Here is a 17,660-nt window from a genome sequence, read left to right on the forward strand (position 1 = left end):
ATGAAATTACTATTCTTTGACATTGTCTGGGACGAATGCAAACTGGAATTATCCACACTTCTTAGCTTCTGGACTACTTTATTGAATCTAAGGCGATTTAAGGCGATCCGCATGAACGCGCGTGGATGCATTTTCTGTGTGTTAGACCGTGCGTCTTTTCTATACAAACGGAGATACTTACAAGCAACGGAAGAACACGCATCCACGCGCTACGCTGCATCATCGCATTGTGAGAATCGCCTAAAGAAAATGCATCAGTTATTAGATCAAATATTGTTTTTATAGCACTCAGTCGTGCTTAGGGAAACTAACAAAGAGGAAAATATCCGGCGTCGGCTTAATGCGTGTGTTAGAGTGCGAGGGAGCACGAACAGCGTCCTTAGGATGGTGGGAGACCGGCTGGACTCCGCGCTGCTGGGCCGGTTCACCGAGCTGCACGTGTTGCGCCCGAGCGCACGGTGAGGTTGCCCATCTGCTTATTATATTATCTATATTACTTGTTACTAACATAGCATGTAAGTTAGTCATACTAACATATCTATGGACTGTAGTCTGAAAATAAATGGTTTTTTTTTATTTTATTTTTTTAATGACCAAAAAGTTCGCATAGACAGGAGGACCCGGTGGTTTGATGGTTACACGCTCATTCCAGCTTGACAAGACCCACGGGTTCAAGTCCCGTGCGAGTCAGATTTTTCCAATGTTTTTAAAATTCTATCTTTCAGGAGCAGAAGCGAACGTACGTCTGGCGCCAAAAACGCTCAACTGGTGTGCATCAGCAGTAGTCCACGACAACCGAGCACTCCGCAGCTTTTACGAGTATGTACCGTATTATAAACTTGCTTCTTAGATTGTTGTGGCTTTCAAAAGCACGTGTTGATACCACACACGAAACACGCTTTTTATGTCACGGCTTATTTAACCCAAGCAAACCTCCTTCCAAAAGTCCTTCCACAAATTCCTTAAACGCTTACCGCATCATGTTTTGGGTTTGGACCCACGAGATTTTCCTACACCCTCGCTTTCGAATTACTAAATGTGATCCCATGCATGTTGTGTTCGATATTTGAATATTATGTAAGTACTTACTATTTTGCATGAAAACTTGCTTTTACACCCCGGACAAAACACTTCGTTTTACACAGATACTAAACATTGAGGTTATCGTACACGTGCATTTGTGTGTGTGTGACTTTTGACGCCATTCGATTGAAGACTAAAGTATGACCGAGGGGGGTGAGGTAAACCTAGCTCAGCCGCTGGTCCCCACCAGCAGAGAGTTGCCGCTCTATACATAGTATTATTACTTATTCTATGCTTTCATTGCAATGTGGTGTATGGCATGGTAATAATGTAAGTTAATGTGACATTTATTTATGCTTTTTAACTTAACACGCTCTTTTCAGTATAGCATGCTCCACTTATCGCTATCATAAAGCAATTTTTTGAAGGATTTTACATAACAGCAGAAGCTTCTTTATATAACTCAAAAGATTAGCGTATATAATACGTTCGTGTCGTTACGTGTATTCGTTCGTTTTTTACTTTTTTCCACATAAATTCTTATTTTTCGCATTATTTACATAACACACAGGCACGCTAGTGCAAAGTAGATCGTACTAAATCCCCGGCGGGAAACTGGCATGGCTTTATGTAATTAATTATGTTAAGTAAATTCATAGACTGTCGTATAAATCGTTTTTAACCATTTGCAAAATAGATATTGGAAGAAACTATTCAAAAAAAGGTGCCAAAGTCTATCTACCACAAACCGAAGCCGAAGACTGCGGATCGGCTGCGTCTCACCTTCAATATACCACAACAGACCGCTGACAACTTGTTCCAATACCGAACGAAGTTCGTCCAACACATGCTGGCGAGCTCCTTGTACGCGAACAGCGCGGTCGGCAAACCTTGGGAGATGATTGGCAGGTGATTATACTTCATATTCTATTGTTATGTAAGTTATTGTCATTAGCCTTAAAGTCGTTAGACCGAATGTCCTTTTAAAATCCGTACCCTATCTTCTTATCGTGTGGTCGAGCCAACGGTGTTAGTGAAAGCTGCTATTAAGATAAGTTAATAACTCAGTGGTGCAAATCAGTGAAAAGCAGCTTTTGGCAGCTATTAAAGAAAGACCGAAAATAGTAAGATGTTAGATGTTAGCCTAACGAAACCTAAGTAGGGGACATGTCACGTGATTCAATTATCTCAATTCCATATTTTCATTCGTTTAATTTGATTTTTGGTTGGCAAATCTTAGCGTTAAACGCGCCAGCGATGAAGCGATTGCTTCTTGACTAGGCCCTGTGGACAGTCAGGTAAAACTCAAAACAAATAGGAAGCAGGTCAGATTGAGATACGTATATCCCAATAAGAGGTGCTGGTAACCTCCCAGTTTGTCAATTAACTTAATATTTTCAGAAGTTGATATTCATCCAATTTACTACATTTGTTCCAGTGTTTCGCAGCACATAATTGACGAGATACTCCTCAAGTGTGCGAAAGAGATGCAGATACAGAACATTGTCCTAGAGATGTACAAGAGAGAGACGCAATGAGTTTTATAATTGCTTGTGTATTTTATTACATTTGTGATGTGTTGTTTCTAATAAATTTAATTTCTATTTATTTACACCTCTTTAATTTATACAACTTTCAAACTTAACAGCAATCGATATAGGATCTTGTAAATTGTCACTCTGATTTTTTTTAAAACCCACAATATAATACACTTGATCCATATCCAAGCTATCAGTAACATATCCTCAAACATTTGTTCCCACACGTCAGTCTTCAAGGATCAGAATATGTATAATTTACAATACAAATGCATCTTATACTTAAAACTAAAATTCGTTGAATGTCCACTATAATATCGTCGCACTATGTAATAAATAAGGCACTTAATAATAAGAATACTCAATACGATTCATCTGCTACTTTCCCCATTTTAGGATTTGTTCAACTGTTGCATAAATTCAGCTCTTCGCAGATGTACCAACATTGGTAACTGTATCAGCACCCCTTCCGTGTCAATTTGCTCGAATGGGTGTCGTCGACTCGTTGTGACTGTATGACTTAGCTTCCATTCTTCTAGGCACAATACCAGCCACTATTTCTCAAGCTGTCTATTTCACACTGCGTCCTCCTTGTTCAAACTTAACCGGAAAGAGTTTAACACGTCTCCAAATTTATCTCTTTGTCTTTTCAGTGTATCATTCTTTTCCATTTTAGGCATTTTCGCTATACTTTCATTACTAGACGTGTCCGTTTGATAATTCTCCTCAGGTGTGGGAGGGTTTGATTTCATGAGCCTCGGTTTTATCAACATAGGTCCTCCAGCTGCAAATATTGTTTCTAACTTGGACTTTAGATCTTGTCTACTCATACTGGCGTCCTCTGCAGTTTCCTCTTCATCATTGCTGTTAGTATCTTTCTTATCTTCTTTATCGATGTTAACAGGTCGTAAATTAGGCATCGTATGCATCGCCAAGAGCTCCTTCTTCATATCTCTTGATATGAACAGTGAAGGTCTTTCACGCATCATATTTTGATGATGGGTTAACTCTGAAGTATCTACCACAGCACCAGTTGAATTGGACCTTTTCCTTTGTTCTTCGCCTTCAGTTTCATTAACAATCTTAGTTTGGAATATATCGTTTAACTTATTCATAAATTTCATCTGCCTGCTGCTACCAAATACCATAGTACCGTCGTCTTGAGAAGCATTCGACTGAACACTTTCTCTTGGCTTACTTACTTCCTCTTCCAGTGATATCTGCTTCATAGGCCTTGGAGGTATAGAATATGACTTTTTCATTAAAAAGGGACTGTTAAAAAAGTTTTCGTCGAAAGGCGGTGGAGTTGGTATGTAAGGAGCTTCTTCTCTAGTTTCTTCTACTGAATCAATCAAACCATTTTTGTCTAATGTATCAGAGTATCCAGACTCATCTGTCCGTGAATTCGTTTCGCTATCGTTAAAAGCTGTCACTTCCTCGTCAGTTTCATTATCAGCATGATCACTTTCTTTGTCGGCTTTTTCCTCTTCTTCGCTTACTTTTGGCAAATCTTCTCTATGTACTTGAGCAATGACACTGTATTTGGATAACTCTTGGTTACCCGTCGAAGCGTCTGATCCTGCGTCTGATAACTCACTCAATGACTTTCTGTGTGGAATGGACTCCGTAGTATCTTCTATAGGCACCATTATGTTTTCTTCCGACTTTTCTTCTTTCAAACTTATTTGTTCAGTGTAGCTATCTTCTTCGGCTTGCAAGACTTGATCTAGAAGGTCTATGATCTTAGCTTCTTTCTCCTCATTATTTTCTATGTAAGCTTGTTGAACTATTATTTCGTTTTCTTTACTTATAACGGATGAGCGTTTGATAGCTGCGAGATCATTTTGGACTATGTCATCTGATTCGTCACCACGTTCGCTGTTTTTCCTGATAGTGGGAGGAGTGGGAGCTTCCACGATTATTTGAACAGGTGGTTTGCCATTTTGTTCCACGTGAGAGAAATTCTTCAAATTTTCTTCAAAATTGTTCTTGTTTCGTTTGTAGCAGCATACGCAAATAATGTAAATTGGCACGCCTGGAATCAAGAGACAATTTGTAATAGATTATCATTCGAGTCATTCATCCATTAATGAATAACTAACATCTATCTCAAATCCTTTCACATGCGTAGTGTTAAACAATTTCACTCACCCATTGCAGCCCAAACGAGGACTCGTATCCAAGTCTGAATGTTGACCAGAATCATCAAATGGATGTTGACATAGATACTGAGGCACGGAACCACTGGAACTAAGGGCGTCTGCAAAGATCATTACCAAAATTAGTGCCTACAGGCCTTATATTCTTACTATAATCAATTCATAAATCAAAAGTACTTATCTTACCTTGAAAGGCAAGTCCGCTTGGCACTGAGGTTGAAAGATCATGATGGCCAATAACAAAAGGCCTATGACATGGAGTACCACTACAGAGATCGCGGGTTCCTCGACGTTGGTGCCCACTATAGCTGTCGTGATGCATACGCAGACTGAAACCAAATGATTACAAAGGTGAAAGTGATCTTTGAAAAATCGATGGAGATGATAACATTTTAAGCGAGGAAACTTAGGATAGACGGTAAGGAATCTGAATATGTATATTTTTTTTTTCAAAGATAAGTGAGGCTTGCACGGGAAATAAATTGTTAATGCAAATCGAAAAACCGAAGTCCGCATGATTCACGAATAGAAAAATGTGAGATGAAAGCCCGGTGAGGTGTGGGTACTTAGTTCATCTTACAATGGATGTACCTCCGTCTTCTCCATTGGGATAAAGTCCTGAGTTTATGTTAAGTTTAGTCTGCACTTACTAAATAAAATCAAGGCGATGGTAACGACTCTGGAAGAAACCTTAGAAGGGATTCGACCTCCACATCCCAACGCTTGTGTAAGGTAGCTCGGTGTGACGTCAGATTTAGTCAGTGGACGGTACCTGAAATAAGCATGAATAAGCTTTTTATTGCATAACTATTTGTTAGCTACATAGAGCAACACGGACCTCCGGCGGGTTAGCTACCATAATGTCTAATACTAGAATATAGGAATCCAATTCTCTTCCATTCCACTGCCCTTTCCACTCCAGTGTTAGATAGAACAGAATCGATCGGCCTAATATCGATATGATAGATTACTACGCTAATGAAAGTCACAGCATTGGCTTCTGTAGTTTGACAGTTCTAACTCGTACCGCGCATTGAAGCTGTTCTAAAATTGTATCTATATTTTGTACTGAACTTGACGTTCTGTTTATTAGTAGATTTTTCTTCTATCGTGTGGGTTGTGAGGTGGATTACCAACCCCATCAACCCTGGTGTCAGGGTTACTATTGAGCCGCCAAGGGCACCTGACATGGCTCATGTAACGACTACTAACTTACATCAGTCATCAGTAAGTAGTAACCGGGACCAACGGCTTAACGTGCCTCCCGAAGCACGGATCATCTTTCTTTCGGACAATCAGGTGGTCAGCCTATAACCAAACTAGGGTTTTGAACCCGAGACCTCCGGATCGTAAGCCCAACGCTCAAACCACTGAAACACGAAGGCCGTTATTAGTAGATTTAAATTGTACGTTTCAGTTCATATACTTCAAACAATGCTTATTACCTCAGTAATATGACACAACTTGCAACAATGGTGTAAGAGAGTAGTGTCCCGATACACACCATCATAATGAGCTGGTTCAACTCCATTAGCCCTGCGAGTATTGCTGAAATTAAAAAAAAATATGATCGCGTATTTCTACTTAATACAAATAATCTTATTTTTAATCCAATGTTCTGCTGATGCCTAACTCTACGGAGATTTCGCGAATGAACATCCAGAGTCGTTAGATGATAGAATAAATCGTTTCCTAAATATCATCTGACTCGACCCATTTTTTTAGTGACCAAGTATCTAATACAATCCATTTATTGCACAAAGATAAACACCGATACGTGCTCCATGTTAGCCAGTAGGAAGAACACTGTGAGGTGCCAGGTTTCAATCTCAGCACGGACCTAAACCTACGATTTTCAAATTTTGTTTTCGAATACAGTTTTTGATCATAAATGATTATCACGTGCACAATGGTGAAGAAAAACATCGTGAGGAAACTCACATTCCTGAGAAATGCGTTTCGGAAGTATGTGACCTAACCTGTATCGGGCTGGTTTTCCCTTCGCGGGTTGGAAGTAAAAAACCGGACGTGTTATATCTTCAGGTTAGGTAAGCGGACCAGTGCACACGCCAGGGCCCAGGGAGATGATGCACAAAGATAAATTTCACAATAATTGGCGAAGTATCGTCGGACCTTAATCATCGAACAAATATAAAAGAAAAGAGTCATGCTATGAACATACCAATGACGATAGCAGGCGCCACAGTAGCAATGATGGGAGATTTTCTGCTAGAGTTGATTTGAGCGAACCAGTGGTGAAACAGTCCATCTGATGCCATCGAGTATAATAGGCGAGGTAGTGGAAACAAGGAGCCAAAGAGACTGCAAAAGAAGGAACAACTTTAAAATACATAAATAATGTGGATATCTTGTAAGGAATTTGGATGCGGAAAGCCTTTCGAACATGTATCTACAGCCGACTTAACGAAATCGTTAAGCTACGGTATGGTTCATGACCTTACCGGGTGAGAGCCTTCAACGCTTCTCATTTTTCCGGCCAAGTAGTTAATGACAACTGCGACAAATATACAATAAGTCACGTGAAAAAAAATGGTTCAGGACCCGACAATTTCCCTCATTCAGTGCTTATCGCTATCGACTCCCTAGTCGATCTTTTATTTTAATTTGTTTTAGTTCCATACTTTTGCGACGGAAAGTTGCACTTGATATCAACTCAGAATCATCGTCTGCAACATCCCTTAAAGTTTTCGTTACAATGTCACTAACAACCTGTATAATTCTCTCAGTCGACGCCCTGAACCGAGTTACATGGCCTGTTATCTTCTCAGCGCTCCCCATTAGTCCGGCCAAGTAGTTGCCATATGCATTCAGACAAAATGTCACTCAATCACCTTGACCATCGTTTTCTATTCACTGCTGCAATTATAGGCTATGAAAACAAATTAAGTCCACCGCTTACCTAGCAAGTATGCCAAACACAGCACCAATCGAAACGATCCATTTCGCCCAATTCCAATCGACTTGCGCAAATACAGTTGCCACAGCCGCCACTTGGTCCTGTAAGAAAATAGACGCATTTCAATAGGATCACATAGGATGATAGTGACACCGTAACGAAAAATGTCAATGGCAGGTGTTTTTCCTGTCGGAGGAGGAATTAAGATTTTGAGTTTTTGTTGCGCTGCAGTGTAAATCGAACAATGCCAACAAGAAATCTACAAGAATGGCAACTATTTGCGTTGTTGATGGTTTTTAATAATTTATCATTTTTGTTTTAATTTGGGTTCTCCTCGTACGCAGCTAAAGAACAATAAACCAACGAAAATAATTTAAAAACAAAAATCATCATAAATTTTCCGACTGGAAATTCCACTTGATGGTCTGAATCTCTAAATCACCCTTACAGTTTTTGTTACAGTGTCACTAACAAACTCCTCTGTATAAAATCAGATTACGCTCAATATCTTAGTTCTACTGTGAAAGTACGAAAATAAAAACCTCTTACCAGTAGATAGTAAGGTACCATCATCGTAACAATAGTGCCGACGATCATATAGAGGACGAGAGCTACGCCTAAAGTCAACAAAATCGACTGGGGTATAGCCTGCCTTGGCTGCTTCACCTGAAAAATAAATGACATGGTTTTATTTAATAAATATAATATATTAAAACGTTCTTTTATTGTCATAAATAAATAAGTGTTACAAAAAACACATGTCATTGCTTAAAAACTAGATATTACATTTAAAATTAATAAATACAATCAGAAATCAGACAATTTACTTGTGTCATGATGCAGTAACGAGCAATAGAACGCTGTCTCTCTTTACCAAAAGAGGTACGCAACAAATAAAATTAATTCGACCACGCTATTCCACTGTCGAATTTTATACTGGAACCTTTACTTCCTAAGGCCGAGATTTCCAGACACAATAGTTAAACAATGGATAGCCGTGGTAGCCCAGTTGGTAGAACGCTTGCCTCTCACTTTGAGGTAGCAGGTGCGAATCCAGCACATGCCTAAACCAATGATTGTCGAATTTGTTTTCGAATTCATGTTTGGATCATAAATGATTATCACGTGCTCAGCGGTGAAGAAAACAACAACCCACATTCCTGAGAAATGTATTTTCGGAGGTACGTGACCTAACCTGTATTGGGTTGGTTTTCCCTTAGCGGGTTGGAATGTCAGACAGGCAGTCGCTTCTGTAAAAAACCGGACCCTGTGAAAAACGGGATAATGCTAGGGAGATGATGATAAGTCACACAATGGGGTTTAGATTTTAAAAGGATAATCGGTCTTACGACTTTAAAACGTTGGTTAGTTTAATGAAATAGTAATTTGAAATTTGTTACGAACCTCTTCCCCGGTGCTGCTGATGGCATCAAAGCCGACAAATCCGTAGAAGCACAGGGCTGCGCCCTGCAACGTCCCCCACACTCCGTATGGAAAGAAGCCTCCCCCTCCGAAGTGTTCTGGCACTTCCGTTTCCGGGATACTCCAATTGTTTTGATCCGCTGAAGAAAAATATCAATTATCCAATGTACGTACATAAATAATCTTACGATTATATTCCAATGGCTTAGTCAGAGGTACATCCAGTAAGATGAACTGAGCACCCACACCTCACCGAGCTTTCTGATAGACCAATGTGCTGTGGTGGTGATTTGTATAGCCGTCTATAATGGTCGACCCAACCGTGTTAGAAAATGAAGGTAAGTATTACATTGTACGATCACATGGTCGCCATGAAATATTTATTATTTTTATTATAAAATTCGAATTTATTTAGAATAAGTTTTATTGTTGTGCAAAATATTTGTAATCCATTTTTATAAAATTAATAAAATCTCACAATTTACAAAAAAAATACTAAGTACTTACCAGCAAACGCTCCAACGGCTATTATGAACAGTATGACAATCATATTCAAAATGGTGAATGCATTATTTACCATCGTAGACTCCCTCGTACCGACGGCTAACAGCACTGGAAACAAAACAAATTACGTTGCAGAACAGCTGTTTATAATTAAAGTAAAAACAGTGTGAAGTCACTATTGCTATTTTGAAGTATTAGACAACTGATGTGCGTAATACCTGCGTTATAAGGATTGATGTAATGTCAGCATGAAGGGATAGTGGTGTAATACAACTAGATTGTCTTGATGTGACTTGTTACGGATTTGCCTCATGATATTTTTTTTCGTGAATTATTGTAGATTTGCCGCAGATGGCATTAACTACTTGGCCGGAGCCTCATAACATACATCACTGGCAAGAGGGGAGGGGGGAGTGAGACATACCTAATACTGACTTGGAGTCTCATATCCCTGATTTAACGCGATGACAACCCGGTACTATGTTATGTTTTTTAGTGGAACAGGATAAGGAACAATACTACGTATAAAAGGGCAACTCTCCGCTCCCCGCCAGCGTGTGGGCTAGGTTTACCTCACCCCCCTCGAACATAGTTTAGACTTGAATCGTATGGTGTCAGACACACAGATGCGCGTGTACGATTATGTCAATGTGTAGTGTCTGTGTAAAACGAGGAATATTTGTATGAAGTGTGGTAGTGGTCACATAATCTATTTGATTATATTAATTCAAGACCACTCACCTCCAAAGACGAGAACAATTAAGAATGAGAAGAAGTCAAAATAGGCGGATAAGAAGTGTACGGAGACGGGGGCTACAGACGTGAACCAGTCCGTCATGACCCCTCCGGCCATCGAGTCGATGAACATGCTGAGGCCTCGCGCCACGCTCGCAGTTCCTGGAAACGACAGGATAATTATGTATATAAATAGTAAAATAGTTTTAGCACTCGTATGAAACAAAACCTATCTAACTGAAAAGGTCTAAAACAGCTTTCAGTGCAGCAAGATACTAAGACATTCGTAGTTATTTGATTTGATTCTCACCGAACAACATCTCAAGTAACATGTTCCAGCCCACTGCGAAGGCTGCGCACTCGCCGACAGCCACGTAGGTATAGGTATAAGCCGAGCCCGCTCTCGGGACTCGGGCGCCGAATTCCGCATAGCAGAGACCTGGAATTGTTGAAATAGAGATTGAAAACATTATTGCGTGAGAAGAATCTACCATAAGCTTCGGAGGTATGTGATCTACCTCTATAACCCATAATTGGGCTGGTTCTCCCTTCGCAAGGGAGGTCAGACAGACAGTCGCTTCTGTAAAAAACCGAACCTGTCAAATCTTCAGGTTATACCTAACCTGAGCGGACCCCTTGAAAACGGAATTACGTTAGGGAGAGGATGATGAATCTGTCAATTATTAGAGTTATTGTATTGTATTATTATAAACAAGGAGATTTCCGTGTCTCACTTAGCGGGGTCCACAAAATACCAGGGTCGTGGCTCGCGCCGCGGCTTATGCTGAGTGAGGCCCTTTTATAAAGGACACCACCACCATTATTGACCAATCCATACACTCAATTACAATTTGCCTGATTATTTATACCGGTTTTCTTATACCATGGATCCAGCCTGGGCAGCTGGAGGTATCTCATTAAGTCGACATACCAAGCTGGTTATCAATTCACCATAAGACGTCTCTTTGGGTTGGATCAGTGGCGCGTCACTTACCATCCTATAGCATACCTACAACTTCTACGACGCATAAAAGATAACTTTTACCTGTTGCGTGACATCAAAACTTACTTATCTAAGATATTTAGAATAAATTAGATACTTAAATAATGTGAAAGTTATCAATTCTGTGCGTAATCAGCTATTAAACATAATAACCATAAAGGGTAGGTACCTAATAAAATGATTAATCATGAAAGAAAATGTGCGGAATTTTATCAATATTAAACTATAGGTACCAGGACTCTTCCTCGAACTCGTAATCAGTCAATAACATCAAATATGATAACAGTACATAGTGCTGGAATAGAACATCAAGATATAATATATCAACAGTAACCTAGGTTTTATGACGTCGACAATACTAAGTTGTTTACCTAGGCTTTAAGGAAGTTGGTATGATAACCTCACCAACCCACATATGGTATTCTGTTAACGTTACATACATAAGCTCACGACTATATCCCAATTGGGGTAGACAGATGTACATCCACAAATCAGTTCTCGAAGATCCTTTAAACCTGAGTAAGTCTGATACAAGTATAGCCACGAAAAACACATTACTTACTAAAACAAGTACAAAACATGTTGATTGGTAAAGGATGATTGGAGAAAGGGTAGAATGTGACTAAGCTATCATTGAATAGACTTCTGGAGACTTCAACGTATAAAGTCTAAAAGTAAATAGAAAGAAGACACAAAAGAACAACAATATGGTGATATATTATTTGATATGATGTTGTTGACTTTTTTTTGTGTGTGGCGTCCTTTTATAATAAACCTTTTCTATTCTATTCTATTCTATTCAATAATATACCTGCTAACAACGATGCCACTGCAGCGATGACGAAAGACAAGACGATGGAAGGCCCAGCCACCTTCAATGCCACTGAGCCCATCAACACGTAGATGCCCACGCCCAGCGTGCTGCCCAGGCCTAGGCTGGTCAGGTCCCAGCGGTTTAGACATCTGGAAAATTGATGGAAATTGCACATTAGTTTTCTGTTATACATTTGTTCCCAAAGAGGACTTACTGAATTATTCCAGTGAAATTGAAAGATCCCAGTAGTTCTTCATTTTATACAGGGTGTTAGTGACACTGTACCGAATACGGAGTTTACTATCGCAATTTTTTTTTATTATTTTCAATTCCATACTTTGGCGATCAAAAATTCCACTTAATCTCTCTCTCTCCTTGGCATTTATTATCCCCATCTGATGGTGGGGTCTGCCTCTTCGAAAATCCACTTATTAACTCAAAATTATTAGCTGAATCATCTCCCTTAGTATTCGTTACGATGTCACTACGCCCTGCCTATTTAGGAGACATTTATTATCAATAGCTACCTTCTCCGACACGATTCATTTATAACAAACATCATAGAAGGAAAAATTGAAGGGAAGAGAGGAAGGGGTAGACCTAGGAGAACATTTATGAAACAAATAAAAGGTGCAGGTCGTGTCGTATCAGGAGGTGAAGGATTTGGCGGGAAGAAGAGAGGAATGGCGATTACTCCACCGACAAGAGCGCAACTCTTAAATATAGAGAGAGAGCTACCTTCTCAATTCGGAGCTCTCCAACTGGTCAGGCTCAAAAACTTGTTTCCTCTGCAGAATCGTGCGCACGACCTTGCACTTGTTTTTCGCCATTGATCCTCCTGACGCCCTCCCACCATCTGGCCTGCTCTTTCACACCTGGAAAAAATAGTAACCATCATGTCTTATAATTTACTGTGATTATGTATAGCCCTGTTCAGAGAACGCCTGGCTTACACCATAGTGAATCACCATAGTGAGTTTGAATCCCGACTCGAGCTTTAAACCACTGTATTCGACTTTAGCCACCTTACAAATAAAAAAATAAACCAAGGATGAACGTGGGTTTAAGTATTTGACAGCCAAGCAATTCAGTCGAATTGTATGATAATCGGATTCAATTTTGCTTTGCTGAAAAATACTTAAACCCACGTTCTGGTATATTACCAAACAATCGGATATACTTAATCCTTTGATACTCTGAAAAAACACTGCATTCCTATGAGTTTTCGCAATCGCAGATATAGCTCTGTATCCAGTATATCTCGAGTCAAATCTTATCTGTCGGTTAACTAGATTCCATTGCGCAATGCCATTCAGATATATTGAACTCGATTGTAGTATTTTTACGATCACGTCACATGCACAAAGTGTTAAAAAACAGGACATAAACAGCCTATATACCTACGTCCCACTGCTGGGCACAGGCCTCCCCTCGATCAGCCGGAGGGGGTATGGAGCATACTCCACCACGGTGCTCCACTGCGGGTTGGTGGAGGTGATTTTACAGCTAATAGCGGGGATTAACGGCTTAACGTGCCCTCCGAAGCACGGAATCATCTTACTTTTTCAGACAATCAGGTGATTCAAACCTGAAAAGTCCTTACCAAAAGGACAGTCTCACAAAGTGATATCGACAATATCCCCATCGGGAATCGAACCCGCACTACGACAATTACAACAACAACAATGACAATTTATATATGTAGTAGAAAACGTACTCGCTTATACATCATGCATGGCTGTTGGTTCCCTACCCTTATATCCATCTACAGTCATGAGCAATATCATGTACCCACTTTAGAACCCTGTCGCACTATCATATTTGACATTTAATGAGACTTACTGTTTAATTTGTGAAAAACGTTAATGTGACATGGTTTCAAAGTGTATACCTACATATTAGTATTCGTGACCGTACAAGGAAATTTATTAAAAAAATGTGCTTAGAAAAGTGCTTAGAAAAGGTTTAGTACAATCTACTCCGAACCGGCGTGAGTGTATGAAACGATCAATGAATGTGAAGGAAACAAGAGAAATGTGTCAGGATCAAAGCGAATGGAATTCCATAATCGCTGTTTACCCCGGTGGGAAATAGGCGTGAGTTTATGTATGAAAATGGTTTGTTGTAGCGCATCGATATTATCTCTGACTCAATGTTACATAATTATCTACGTCTAATTTGTCAACCTCCATAACATAGAAAATATTGAGGGCACGACCTCTGTGGTTCAGTGGATGAGCGTTGCGCTCACGATCCGGAGGTCCCGGGTTCGATTCCCGGTGGGGAAATATCACAAAAATTACTTTGTCGTCCCTAGTTTGCTCAGGACATTACAGGCTGATCACCAGCTTATCCTAAAGTAAGATGATCCGTGCTTCGGAAGGCACGTTAAACCGTTGATCCCGGTTACTACTTACTGATGTAAGTAAGTAGTCGTTACATGAGCCATGTTAGGGGCGTTTGGCGGCTCAATAGTAACCCTGACACCAGGGGTCTGTTTAATAAAACTTACAATTGTAAATTACAATGACAATTTGATGTACATCGCGGAGTGTGTGATCACGAATATTTTGCAGTTCATATTAGCTACGTAATGAACACCAAATTGTCGTAATTTACAATTGTAAGTTTTATTAAACAGGCCCCTGGGTTGATAAGGTTGGTACTCCACATCACAACCCACACGATAGAAGTAGATTAAACCTTGGAGACGTACCTTAAAATCTTCTTTCAACGTCTTTATATAATTTCACATGGTACTCGCAATGATTCAGAAAACACAACCATCTTTCTGCGTTTAAACGAGAAACTAAACTTTGATAACACTCGCGATAAGATATAAAAATAATCGGAAGGTGCTCTACCATCTTCACAGTATCTTAGTGTGGTTTGTTCTAGCTTCTATTTCAGCTATTTAGGTCAGTATGGAGGAGCTCGGTGGCGCAGCGGTAAACGCGCTCAGTCTGATTGTTGAAGTTAAGCAACTTACGCAAAGGCCGGTCATAGGATGGGTGACCACAAAAAAAAGTTTTCATCTCGAGCTCCTCCGTGCTTCGGAAGGCACGTTAAGCTGTTAGTCCCGGCTGCATTAGCAGTCGTTAATAACCATCAATCCGCACTGGGCCCGCGTAATGGTTTAAGGCCCGATCTCCCTATCCATCCATAGGGAAGGCCCGTGCCCCAGCAGTGGGGACGTTAATGGGCTGATGATGATATTCATATATTTATTTGTAGTTATCATACATTGTCATTAACATTAATTTGATACTTGGGCTTCTGATAGTGTAATAAGACAGAGATGTGGTGTAAAAGACGATATAGTGACTAAGATTGAGAAGGGAATGTTAGGTTGGTTTGGACACGTAGAGCGGATGAAGGATAATTTATTTATTTATTTATTTATTTATTTATTTATTTATTTATTTATTAGGTTTGCCAACAGACAAAAACACTTTTACATGTAACTTAACCTATTTACAAATACTGGACTAGTGCTCGTCCAATTATAGGCAAACACAACATGCTACTTTATTAACGCTACAAAGGACGACAATCTACATAAAATAAAGAAACAACAGAGAAATAAATCTTAAAAAGAATAAAACATCACTTAAAGATCACTCGGCCAAACGAACATTCACAAAATTCACAAAATTATTCACAAAATTATTCACAAAATTAATAGAATTGCAAAAGCGGTATACAAAGCAAAAGTTGATGGTAGGGCTGGCAGAGGAAGACCTAGAAGGACTTACATTGACAAAATTGGAGATGTCCTTAGAAAAGGTTTAGTACGAACTACTCTGAACCAGCATGCGTGTATGAAGCGATTGATGGATGTGGAGGAAGCAACAGAAGTGTGTCAGGATCGAAGCAAATGGAATTTTATAGTCTCTGCTTACCCCGGTGGGAAATAGGCGTGAGTTTATGTATGTATGATACTTGTACTTCATTCATTATTCGAAATATTTTGTGTATCCATAGTATGCAAAAAAATTATAATAAGAATGGCGCTAATTCCTGTAGACACCATCTAATTTAGATTATAATCGACTCTAGCGCTGAATGAGGGAAATTGTCGACCACGCCAGCGGGGTCGGTATTTAAGTAAGCACCTAGTCGTTACATACCTCAGTACTACAGAGGCCACTGGTGGTTTTTAGGTCCTATTTGTTTCAATTTGTGTGGACTGATTATTTCACCACTCGCAGACTGTATTAAAGAAACGCTGATTGTTTTGCCACTTCGTATATAATTCGGTTTTAGTAGATAATTACAAAGGTTACAAACACGTCCGACAATAAGAGAAGATCGATGAATACAAAATAATTTAAAAATAGTAAAGAATTTATAATTTTTTTATAACCTTTTTTTTAAAAGGTATTTTTATGTTGCAATTGTCAACACTATTAGGCCTGGTAATCTGTTACTAATGTAAATCGAATCTTTGGAGCTAATAGTATGTACTAGCTCTGCCCAATTATGTGTTATATGAAAGACCTCACCCAAGAAGAACCGTGGTAATCCAGTTGGAACTGGACTCTAATTGTAAGCAAGTTTGAATTCAGCACGGGCCTTTTCATCATCATCATCAATTTAAGAGGCACGCTCTTGTCGGTGCAGCATTTTCCATGCTACTTTTACGGGCGTATTATTTCCGATTTTTTTTTCCAAGTCATGTTTGGATCATAAATTATCACGTGTTTAGCGGTCAAAGAAAACCCACATACTTTAACCCGAAAAATGCGTTTCGGAGGTATGTAACCTAACCTGTATTGGGCCGGTTTTTTCTTCGCGAGTTGGAAGGTCAGATAGGCAGTCGCGTCTGTAAAAAACCGGACCTGTCTAAAAGTCAGGTTAGGTAAGCGGACGCTGTGAAAACAGGGCGCTAGAGAGACGACGATGATGAAAGAACTCACCCGGTATAAGATGGCTGAGAAGAAAATGCGGCGCACGAAACTTCTTAACCTATATTAGTCCAAACGTATAACAGAAAATGCTTCATTGAAAATACAAATGTAATATTTTTTACCTGTATTATAAATAAATAACCACATAAACAAACATTTTCAACTCATCCCACGTTTATTAAATATTTGTCTTTAAAACTTTGAAATTGTCACTGGTTATAGGTAAATATGAGCTATAATTATGAATAGAATTAGTAATTTTTCAATGTCTGAAATAATTACACGTTATTTACGAAAGATATCGCGCAGGTGACTGATAGTGTCACGTCGTGTTCTTATCAGTAGGAGTTTATGAAGGCGATACCGCGATTTCGCTTTATATTGTAAGTACCGGTATTTTCTTTACACTAATCTTCACTTACATTATGTGTAAGATTGTTCATGATAGAATGCGGCTCTGTTAGACTAGAAATACAGTGAAACTGCAACAGTTTGGTTAGGACATTACAGGCTGATCTCCTGATTAGCCGAAAGTAAGACGATCCGTGCTTCGGAAGGCACGCTAAGCCGTTGGTCCCGGTTACTATTTACTGATGTAAGTGAGTGTAGGGAGCGCTGGTAATTGTAATAAAACG

General features: G+C 39.5%; 2 protein-coding genes across 4 annotated transcripts in view; one reads left to right on the top strand and one right to left on the bottom strand.

Annotated features, from left to right (window-relative positions):
• Nucleotides 1–2,561, top strand: part of LOC126371980 (uncharacterized) — a 66,640-nt gene extending 64,079 nt beyond the window's left edge. The window contains exons 6-8 of the mRNA XM_050017475.1: nucleotides 726–819; nucleotides 1,721–1,932; nucleotides 2,462–2,561. Of these exons, the coding sequence (XP_049873432.1) occupies nucleotides 726–819; nucleotides 1,721–1,932; nucleotides 2,462–2,561 (406 nt within the window). The remainder of the gene's footprint in view (nucleotides 1–725; nucleotides 820–1,720; nucleotides 1,933–2,461) is intronic.
• On the bottom strand, nucleotides 2,559–17,345 carry LOC126371696 (cationic amino acid transporter 2-like). Of its 3 annotated transcripts, none has more exons than XM_050016998.1 (15): nucleotides 17,148–17,345; nucleotides 12,854–12,990; nucleotides 12,113–12,264; nucleotides 10,609–10,737; nucleotides 10,305–10,460; nucleotides 9,567–9,671; nucleotides 9,042–9,199; nucleotides 8,187–8,303; nucleotides 7,641–7,738; nucleotides 6,903–7,042; nucleotides 6,166–6,268; nucleotides 5,371–5,492; nucleotides 4,907–5,049; nucleotides 4,713–4,821; nucleotides 2,559–4,596 (listed from the first exon to the last, which is right to left on the bottom strand). In XM_050016998.1, exons 2-15 carry the CDS (start codon nucleotides 12,943–12,945, stop codon nucleotides 3,137–3,139), a joined length of 3,084 nt encoding a protein of 1,027 aa, XP_049872955.1. In that variant the 5' UTR covers nucleotides 12,946–12,990; nucleotides 17,148–17,345; the 3' UTR covers nucleotides 2,559–3,136. The 3 variants fall into 3 exon arrangements, with proteins under 3 accessions (XP_049872955.1, XP_049872954.1, XP_049872956.1); XM_050016997.1 differs by having other exon boundaries at nucleotides 17,035–17,345; XM_050016999.1 differs by lacking the exon at nucleotides 17,148–17,345 and adding an exon at nucleotides 14,832–15,149.
• Nucleotides 17,346–17,660: the final 315 nt, after the last annotated feature.

Source organism: Pectinophora gossypiella, chromosome 13 (assembly GCF_024362695.1).
Source record: "Pectinophora gossypiella chromosome 13, ilPecGoss1.1, whole genome shotgun sequence".
NCBI lineage: Eukaryota > Metazoa > Arthropoda > Insecta > Lepidoptera > Gelechiidae > Pectinophora > Pectinophora gossypiella.

Excerpts from the sequence above, each read along its gene's own strand:
- LOC126371696 (XM_050016998.1), bottom strand. The coding sequence starts at position 12,945 with ATGGCGAAAAACAAGTGCAAGGTCGTGCGCACGATTCTGCAGAGGAAA. Across the intron at positions 7,043-7,640 it reads GTGTTTGGCATACTTGCTAG|TCTCTTTGGCTCCTTGTTTC; the intron begins GTAAGCGGTGGA and ends CTTCTTTTGCAG. Across the intron at positions 4,597-4,712 it reads CCTCGTTTGGGCTGCAATGG|GCGTGCCAATTTACATTATT; the intron begins GTGAGTGAAATT and ends TCTTGATTCCAG.